Consider the following 10,257-nt stretch of genomic DNA (forward strand, 5'->3'; position numbering starts at 1 on the left):
CTGGAAAATGTGCCTCCCCTAAATCTGAGATCCCGCTCCCTACATCCACCCCCACCCCCGCCCCCCGGAAGCCTTCTTTGGAGCTCTGAGCAAATCCAAAGGCCTCCTTGTAAGGATGAGAGAACACACCAGAGAGCAGGAGCTCCGTGACAAGGCGCGCAGGCCTGTGGCAGAGCGGGCAGTGCTGGGCATCCGTGCAGCCTGCGAGTCTGGGGCGGGGGTCCCGGGACCTTTGGCCTTGTGTGCTTCAACACGTGCTGCTGTCTCGTCAGACTGGCTGCCCCCTTTGGGCAGGCGCTGAGCCCCCCTGTCGGACAGAACATTCCTTGAGGACAGGAGCTAGGTTTTTTCTGCTCACTGCCAGATCCAGGGAAGAGGCTCTGCATCTGGAGCAGGGAAGGTAGGGGAGGTTGTTGGTCCCGGAGTCACATACGTGCCCTTGATTGTCTTCCCACCAGGCTGTGGAGTTATTTGTCCCCAACAAGTGACCAGGAGTGATTTCCAAGGCCCATTTACACTAATGACCTAATCAATTTATCCAGCTCTTTTCTTTCAAGGAGCTCCGAGCGTCTGCCCCTCCTCTCTGTAGCCTTCAGGCTGACCCTGGAGGTGTCAGACCAGTTTCCCTCTTGGGGACGGGTGACACGGATATGGGTGGTAGCTGATGCCACAGGGTCTGAGCGGAGCAAGACTCGAGCAAGGGTGATTAGGACCCAGACATCCTGCGCCCCTCCGCCCGGCCCCCGATCCAGACTCCCCTGGGCAGCATTACTATTAAATGTTTGGCCCCTGGAGTGTGCCCAGCGCCTTCGATTATATCTGGTTTCCTGTTCTCCTTGGGGAGGAAGAATTTCTCTGCAGGAAGTAGTTTAATAGTCTGAAAGCCTTACCTCCCTGGTCTGGAGAACCAGGTTTCCAGTTGCAAGTGGCCCAGATCCTTGATAAAAAGGGAGGCAGGAGCAGGGGGACCCGAGCTCTGTAGCATTGCTCCTTCTCAGACATGGAGGAAAAGGGAAGGAGAGACGGAGGATTCGGTTCCTGACTCTCCAAACTGCCAGGGTGCAGAAACATGCTCCTCGATCCCTGCTCCCGGCCTCGGTCCGGTGCTCTGGCCACGTGACTGGGGAACAGGGCCAGCCAGTCCTGACGACCCTGCCCTGGCCTCAACAGTCGACAGGACACTTCATCACCCCTGTCTTCCAACAGAGACACGTCTAGCCTTTTCCAGACTGACCATGCGGCTTCTCTCCCTCTCTCCCTTCTGAGTCCACGCGGATTTGTTAAGAGTCTGGTCAGTTCTCTGCTGCCCCTGGCAGGGAGTTCTTCGTGATGACTACACTCGGTTCTTTCCACTCCGGCTTCACTCCTGAGCGGCTGGGGTCTAACCTGCTTACAGCGGAGGGATTGGTTATGCCGGTGGTGAAGCGTCTGAGAAGTCAAGGGGACTGTGAGGGAACCCAGAGATTAGCAACAATGAGAAGTTAGCCCTGGGCTGGGGGACAAAGAAGGAGCTGGAACCGAGGTGGGCTTGCGGGCTGGGAGGGGAAGCCCGAAAGGAGAGGTAACAGCTGCCGAGGCACAGAGAGGGGGTGGAAATATCCCGGCTTTCCTCTTCTCCCTCGGTGTCCCAGTGCCTCCGGTGGACCCCGCTGGCACGGGAGCTCCGGAGATGCAGCCTGCAGGGCTCAGCCCCTGCTGAGACGGAGCAGGGCAGGGCTAGTAGGAGGGAGGCTGACGAGAGCCGGCTTCAGGACCAGCACGCTCCAGTCTTGATCGAGCAGTGACAGAGCGGCTGCTCTGAGCGCCTTCTTCTGGGTGGCAGTTCTCTGTCCACCAAAGAGAGTTCTGTAGGGCCTCACTGCCCTCCCCTTCTCTTTTCTCTGTCAAATGCTTCTTTCCTGCCTAGGCCTCAGGGTCTGTTCATCGCCTGATGACATTCTGCACTTTTCCTGTTCGTTGGAGGCTTTTGGTTCACGTTCCCAGAGTCAGCCTGAAAGTCAGTCCCCAGGGGTGTCCAGGAAAGAGCCCCTCTCCGAGGCTGTGGGCAGGGAGAGGCCACCCCTCGGTACTCAGCCAGGGCCTCCGACTGGACGTGATCTTATCTGTGAAAGGGGTCTATTCATGAGGCACAGGACCAGCCAGGAGCCTGGGCACGCTCATGGCTCCCACTAGGACTTAGCTTGAGATGGAGACACGGCTTCTCCGGACCGCAGGCTGGAAGACTCCGGGGAAGCTGGGTCTGGCCAGGGGAGCTTCTGCTGGTCTCTCAGTGTGTGGCCGCAGCGCTGGGGCCTGGGCAGCCGTGGGTGTTTTGGGGACTGGCTGGCACTGGCTCATACCTCCCCTAAGAGGCCCTCGTCCGAGCGGCCTATGGTGCAGCGCCTAAGCAGGGCACCAGTAGTTAGCCGGTTCATCAGCGGGCTCCCCGCAGCTCCCAGCGCGGCACGGACACACCCAGGGGATGACTCTTCTCATCCAGGGCACTGTGATTGCTTCCAGAGCGACGCTACGCCTTTCTCCTCTGACCTTCTCTAACTGGGCAGCGACCGGTTCCTCTTTATTTCTGGTTCTCAAGATGTACTCACGGGGTAGGTCCTCAATCAATCACAAATGATTGAATAAATCATGTTTATTTATCACTGAATATTATTGATCACATAGATAATAGATCATAAGTGATTGTATAAGTGGAGGTCTGGATTCACCTGCCCGTTGTTATACGTATGTATTCATTTATTTGGCAGACAGTGATTGAGCACTGTTCTAGGTCCTGGGGTTGCAGTGGTGAACCTGCAAAATAAAGGCCCTGTCCTAAATGGACCTTATATTCTGCTGGAGAGAAACGGGTGATAAATGCATACATATGTACGGAGAGAGAACGAGAGAGAGACAGGAAGTGGTCAGCTCTGTCAGGAAAGTTCAACCCGGTAAGAGGTACAGAGCGGTGGGGGCTGTTTTTGCCTGCTGGGCAGGGAAGCTTCTCTGAGGAGGTGACATCTGAGGTGGGATCTGAATGAGGGGAGATGAGCAGGAAGGGTGAAGGCCCCTGGGTGGACACAAACGAGGGTCCAGCAGTGCGGTGTGGACCTCACCGGCAAAGGGGGTGGGGTTGAGGCTAAGGGGAGGGGCCCCTTGAGGAGACAGGGATCCAGGAGACTCAGGAAATGGTATCTCTCTCTCTGCTCAGTGGCCAGGATCAACCTGAGCATCATCTTGATTCTTTCTGTCAGCTGGACAGCCAGACTCAACAGCAGACCCTGTTGGATCCGTTCCCAAGTGCACCTCAAGCTGTCCACTTCCCCGCTGCTAAAATAGCCTCCCTGTGGTTGTCTTGCTTTCCCTGCTACAACACGTTCTCCACAGGGCGGTCCGAGTTAGCTTTTAAAAACAGAAACTGGAGGATATTACTCCTTTGCTTGCAATGGCTTCCCTGCACTTAGAATGTACCCCAGAACCTTGACTGTGGCCCTCCCAGCCCTAGGTGGCTGTCCCTGACCACAGCTGGGACTGACCCGCCCTACCCTTGCCCTCACCGGCCTCACTAGCTGCTCTCTGCTCCTTGCCCTCCAGCCTCAGCACCTTCACCTGCTGTATTTTCTGCGCGGAAAGCTCTGCCTCCCCCGCCACCCTGATCTTTGCCTGGGTGGCTCTTGGTGATCATTTAGCGATCAGCTCAGCACATCCTCCCCAGAGAGGCCCCTCTGCCCACCAGCTACTCAGTCTCTCGGGTGTCCTATTGATTTCACTCTCTGAAATGATCCGTTTATTTGTTTATACATCTATTTCCTGTTCCCCTGCCTCTAGAAGGTTACTTTCACGAGAGCCTGTTCTCCTCAATATTTCTGAAGCCTACCTTTACCACTTGGTACCTGGCACCTAAAGGTGTTCATGGAATATCTGTTTAATGACTCAAAGGGAGGTACCTTGTTTGCTTCGTCACCCCAACACCCACCACTAAACAGCTAGGCAGCTCATCAACAGACCAGCCTGAGGTCTATGAAGAGGCCCGACCTGGAGGGAAGTGGGGGGGCTCCCAGGCAGGTCTAATAGCATCCTCAGAACTGCTCAGTCCAAGGAGCTCAACATGGCTCCCTGCCACTCTGAGGCTCCACCCTCCAAGCCCCCTTCACCCCATCCCATGGGAGTGCCCGCGCTGGGTCCAGCCAGGCTTTGGACTTGGAAAGATCTGAATCTTAGCAATTCTGTCTCTACGTCTTTCTCGCTAAGGGACCTTGGGCAGGTCTCATAATCTGAGTCTCAGTTACTGTAATTAGAAAATGAAAATAATAATCATAATAATACCTAACTCATGGGGCTATCTTTAGTCAGTGCCGGGCCCGCAGGAAGTATCAATAAATGTTAACTTATTAGCATTATTGTTGTCATTATTACTGATCAGTTAGCTGTTATTTTTCTTTTCGTTGAAAGATTTATTTATTTATTTGAGAGAGAGAGAAAGAGAGAGAGAGCATGCACATGAGTGGGAGGGGAGGGGCGGAGGGAGAGGGAGAGAATCTCAAGCAGGCTCCCCGCTGAGTGTGGAGCCTGACCCAGGGCTTGATCTCACGACCCTCAGATCACGACCTGAGCTGAAACCAAGAGTCAGACGCTCAACCAACTGAGCCACCCAGACGCCCCAGTTAGCTGTTATTTTTCAATGCCCCTCCCCCGCCTTAGCCTTCAGACCCTCCCTGTTCTATGTGGCAGCCCTGCCAGAGTGTAGGGGTGTGGCAGAGGTGTCCTCTGCCCTGCCCTGTTGGGTGTGGGATTGGTAGCCCCCCATCTTGTCCACTTGGAACCCCATCTTGTCCACCTCTGAACCACACTTACTCTGGTGGCATCTGTGATGGGAGCTATCTCCCCACTCAGCCAGCCCGGGAACCCCCTTCCACCTCTTTCCTGAAGCCCTCCCTCTCCCTCCCACCGCTCCAGGTACACAGTCTGCATGTTACCACCATCATCAGGAAGGTGCTGGCTGGTAGACTAACTCACACTCTGGAATCAGTACTGTCTTGGCTTTTAAAAATAACACACAGAGGGGCCAATTCTTAACCCAAAGGAACGGCTCACCCATGGTGGGATTTTAAGCACCGTGAGGGAGACGCTGGAGGTGATGGGGCTGGTTCTGTAAGGAGCTGCCCGCCCTGCTTGCCTGTGGACAAGGCCCCACTGGGTTTCAGTGTGTCCATTCTGTTGCTCCCCCGCCTGTGTCTGTGGGACACTGCATGCTCCTGAGGACAGCCGTCTCTCTGGCTAGTCCCCAACACAGCCCCGGGGGTGGGGTGAGGCCGCGGACCCCAACTTGGGAGGGTTAGCCCAAGCTTTGGAGGCACATTCAACACGCCCTACGCCATGTGCGCCCCAGGACTTGCAGCTTCTGCTTCTCTTTCCCACGTGTGGGGAGAGGTGAGTTTCTCCCTGGCCCTGGGACGCAGTCCTTCCTGTGGGAGCCTGCCCCACCTCAGCCAAGGTCCTGGGTCCAGCCCTTTCCCACCATGGAGAAAATAGCAAGAAAAACAGATGAGAACTGATACCCTAAGCTGCAGGTCTGCTGGGACCTGGCCCTGGAGGAGCCCCAGGAAAGCTTTAACCCTGGGGCTCCAGGCCGTCAAGAAGGGCGAGGGGAGGAGGGGAGTGGGCGCCTCCCTAGTGAGAAGCTGCTTCCTCCCTTTCTCGCACTTGGGTCAGTGTCGGGACCCACCTCTTCTCTCAGTGGTCATCATTGCTCAGATGTGGGTCCTGGGCAGCCTCCCCCCACCGCCAATCCCCAGGCTGGACAGCAGCACAAGATCACCTTGTCTACCCCCCTATCTCTGGGCATACCCTCCTTGAATAGGGTCCAGATGTTCCCATTCTAAAGCTCTTAGGAAGGGGACATTCGCAATCTGCCAATCATCCCATATCTAAGTGACCCACAGTGAGCCTGGTGCCCAGGAGGAGGGCTGGTCTTGGAGTCTGGAGACCTGGGTAAGTTATTGGGCCATTTCTGGGCCTGGGTTTCCTAATCTGTGAAATGGTAATCCCATTATGTCCCACGTCACAGGGTGGTTACGGGGATGACCTGAGACATGAATGTAAAGGGCTTTGTAAACGATAAACATGATATAAATCATACGTGCGACGGGCCGTGACCCGGGGCGGGGGGGCAGAGAAGGGCAGGTGCCTGGCCTCCATCCTTCCTCCTGCCGCTGCAGCCTGATTAGGTCCTGCTGAGGCTCACCCTGGAAACCTGCGCCCCCACCCCAACCTCATGACAGCCATGGCAGTGTCCCTCAGCCTTCTGTCTCGGCAGGATGACCTCTGCTCCTTCGGTCTTGCTCTGTGGATTCACCCAGAGCTTCTTTCACCGTAGGGTGTGTGGGGAGCCCTTTGAGATCATCACTAACAAGCCCTGAGCCAGATATTTGCAGAGCCGTTAGGCCCTGTTGGCTGAGCATCTAGAGATACGGGAGGTTTTCCAAGCGTGAGTGTTACTAGGGGCTTGGACGGGAGGAGCTCGGGCACAGGAATATTGGTGGGGTGTTTACAGACTATTTCACTTACGTTGTCTCATCTGGAGTGGGTCCACTGTCTCATTTTACTGAGAAAGAGTTGATCTAGTAGGTTGCAGATTGACTTCTAGTGTGTGCACCAGGCTGGCCCTCCTGCTGGGGACCCAAGAGGCGGGAATGGGCTGCAGTTGCAAGATAGCAAGGATTATGTGTAAGAAAACTTAAGGAGGCACAAGTGAACTGGGGGCCTTCAAGGCGCCTTGGTGCTTTGGGGAAACAAGGGCCCTGTGATCACAGAGTAGGGGAGGGGACACCACACTGACGTGTTGGAATCATCTAGGTTCCTCCCTTTCCCATTGGAACGATGAGGACATTGGAAAAGAGCTTCCATGATCCCTTCTAGTGCTTGCTTCCTTGATGGGATGGGGGGATCTGGTTTCTCCCACCCCCCCAAGTCATTCCCTTCCCCCTCCCCGTAAAGCCTTCCCGGATCAGTGGGCTGTGGTGCGTGGAACGGTGTCCAGGGTGAGAGGGGCCATAAGTATCATCACTGTGAAGAAGAAAGCCACCGATCCTGCAGCACACGACAGAAGAAACCAAAGTTGGAGGGAGGCCTCCGCCTTCACCCCCATGGGTCTCAGTAGCTGCTTACAGGCTCAGGGGGGCACTCCATCCATCTCAGAAGCCACACTGGAAAATAAACTGGGCAAGCTGAGCCCAGCTGCACTGAGCTGGCTCCCCAGCACCGAGCCGGGTGGGCCCCAGCCCCTGGCACTCTCTCCAGGGCGGCGTGTGGGCAGAGGACGCGCTGGCTGCAGGCTGCACTGGTTTAAAGGGAAGTGGGGAGCTCCCAGGACATTGTGTTGTCTGCCTCTTCACCCAAAATGTGAGCTGCAGAGATCTTTTCTTACTGGCACAGAAAGCACGCATGTTTGGCACTTGGCTGAGCAAATGCACCCCCATGCATGCATACACGCAAGTGCCTCACTTGTAGCAAATGCTCCGTGAACATGAGTTGTCTTTCCTGAGAATGATTCCCCCGTTAGCTTGGGGGTGCAGAGCTGGTGCTTGAGCACAAGCCCTCAGGAGATAAGCACTGCGTGGTGATTGGAAGGGGGAAGGGGAGGTAAGCTTGGAAGGGGAGGTGGGGGCACTGGTAGGGGGGTATGGGGCAGAGCCGGAAGGAGGGAGGTGTGCAAGGCTTTTTTGGACACTTGTGTCAGCTGGCCTAAGGGGAAGAGCAGCTCACTGATGATCTGGTTGTTTTGGGTCAGCGTAGCACAGGAAACTGTTGCCATGTGATTGCTTTGAACCTCAATTTCCTCATCTGTCAAGGCTTTCCTACCTTACCAGGACCGCCACACAGCAACGATGAGGTGACCAATGGCGATGTGCCGGGCACAGGGTTTTTACTTTGGTGATTTTATTAAAACTCCTCCGGGAAGTCCTTTGTTATTTTCTGTTATGAGTTTTACCTTGATTTTTAGTTCGTCGTGATTTTTACATGACCCAGGGTTCCCACCCTCTGTGGGCAAGATGAGCCAGTGCGTTGCAAAGCTGTGGCCCAAATCTTAGATCCTGAAGACTCGGACCTCTAGCCAAAGACCCGCAGCTCCCCACTCGCTGGGCCCTGGCTGGGGAGGGGGCCTCCTCTTAGAGACCCCTGGGGGCTGGTGGAGCCTAGCGGGGGGGACTCACACTCTATTCTCCCCTCCCCCAGGTACAAGACGGTGGTGACTCCCCGGAGGGCGGCAGTGGCCATCGCCGGCTGCTGGATTCTCTCCTTCGTGGTGGGTCTGACGCCCATGTTCGGCTGGAACAGGCTCGGGGAGGTGGAACGGGCCTGGGCAGCCAACGGCACCAAGGGCGAGCCCGTGATTGAGTGCGAGTTTGAGAAGGTTATCAGCATGGAGTACATGGTCTACTTCAACTTCTTTGTCTGGGTGCTACCCCCGCTGCTGATCATGGTCCTCATCTACCTGGAGGTCTTCTACCTGATCCGCAAGCAGCTCAACAAGAAGGTGTCGGCCTCCTCTGGTGACCCGCAGAAGTACTATGGGAAGGAGCTGAAGATTGCCAAGTCACTGGCCCTCATCCTCTTCCTCTTCGCCCTCAGCTGGCTGCCCCTGCACATCCTTAACTGCATCACCCTCTTCTGCCCTTCCTGCCAGAAGCCCAGCATCCTCATCTACATCGCCATCTTCCTCACCCACGGCAACTCGGCCATGAACCCCATCGTCTATGCCTTCCGCATCCAGAAGTTCCGGGTCACCTTCCTTAAGATTTGGAATGACCATTTCCGCTGCCAGCCCACACCCCCCGTTGACGAGGACCCCCCTGAAGAGGGGCCCCACGACTAGACTCCACCTTCCGATCCTGCCTGCCCACATCGGGGGCATCTCAGCCCAGTCCCACGTCCCCACTGGTCCCACTCCTGAGCCTTCCTGGCTGGGCTGTGGGGTGTGGGTGACCTGCACCTCGGGTCCTGGAGGAGGTTTGGGAGGGCGGTCCATGAGGAAGGAACCAGGTAACCTGAGGAGAGGAGGAAAGTGGCTTGAGCCTCCCCAGCTGTGTGACCATCCTACGGGCAACCCAGTGCTTCGGGCTGGACGGACCTCGGGAGACTGAGGCTGCAAAGGGGCCATGTGGGCTGGGAGGGCAAGCTTGGTCTCCATGGCAGTCAGGGGAGCCTGCTTGTCTCTTGTGGTGGATGTGCAACCCTGGGACCAAGCCTAAGGAGAGGAGAGGATCCCCTCCAAGATGGAGGGAGGGAGAGAAACTGCACATCATGGTCTTGCTTTCTCTCCTTTCTGTAGAAGGTGGCAGAGCCACTGAGGAGCAGGAATCATGGAGCCTCAGGCCCTGCCTCCCCGGACCCTGAGCGGCTAGCCATGCCGGGTGCCAGGGTGCCTGCTCTCCCTGCCCCGGGGAGCGCAGGTTTATACTTGGAAGAGGCAGAAAGAGCGGGTCCAGAAATCATTCCCAACTTTTGCTTTATTCTCCACCAGCCCTGGGACCCAGAATGGGAGCTCCAAGCCCGCTGGAGCTCATGTGGAGTTGAAGAGCAGGCCGCACACAGCCACCGGGTGGCAGCACTGAGCCCTTGCTCCGGCCCTGCGCGGCCCAAGGAGGAGCCTGGGCTATAACTACCTGTCATCTGGGCTACCAGCTCCACTAGCCCCTGATGATGGCCTGGACTCTCCTAAGTGACACCCATCTCTGCTGTTTCTGGGCCAGATGGAGAGGAGAGCCCCAGACATGCAAACATGAGGGAGCATTCTGCCTGCCTGAGGGAGGGGGGGTGGACAAGGGAAAAGTGCTGACTGTGGGTACTCATGGGATGACTTGTGACGGGCTGGAACAGGCCAGGGGAGACCACACCCCTGAGAGTGAGGCAGGGAGGTCTTGCTGGCATTTAAATGCCCCCAGTATCCCTGGCACTAGTTTTCAGGGGCTTTGGGGCTCTGTGGCACAGTGTAAGCTTCAGAGCATCCAGGGAAGGTTCCACCCTCTGCCAGGCTCTGGGGGCCCTTGTACAGAGGGGTGGGGGTGGGGTTCTGTGTGTGATTCCAGGCCCTTTCCTTTCTCGGAGGTAGGATGTGCCCTGGCTCCCAGGGAGGGCCACCTGACTAATAAAGACTGTGAACCTTGATGGAGAGCATGCCCCTGGCTCCCCACCCTCACCGCCATCTGGGGGCAGCAGACAACCTCAGCAGAAGAGAGTGGCGGGGGGTGGGGTGGGGGGGAAGCAGGGAGGGGGGTATGG

At 56.6% G+C, this 10,257-nt stretch overlaps 1 protein-coding gene across 4 annotated transcripts in view; it reads left to right on the top strand.

The window, feature by feature from the left end:
• ADORA1 (adenosine A1 receptor) overlaps positions 1–10,143 on the top strand; it is a 32,900-nt gene extending 22,757 nt beyond the window's left edge. For all 4 annotated transcript variants that reach the window (XM_036079589.2, XM_036079593.2, XM_036079588.2 and 1 more), the window contains exon 3: positions 8,212–10,143. In XM_036079589.2, coding sequence (XP_035935482.1) covers positions 8,212–8,851 — 640 coding nt within the window. In that variant the 3' untranslated portion in view covers positions 8,852–10,143. The remainder of the gene's footprint in view (positions 1–8,211) is intronic.
• The last annotated feature ends 114 nt before the right edge of the window (positions 10,144–10,257 follow it).

Source organism: Halichoerus grypus, chromosome 7 (genome assembly GCF_964656455.1).
Source record: "Halichoerus grypus chromosome 7, mHalGry1.hap1.1, whole genome shotgun sequence".
NCBI lineage: Eukaryota > Metazoa > Chordata > Mammalia > Carnivora > Phocidae > Halichoerus > Halichoerus grypus.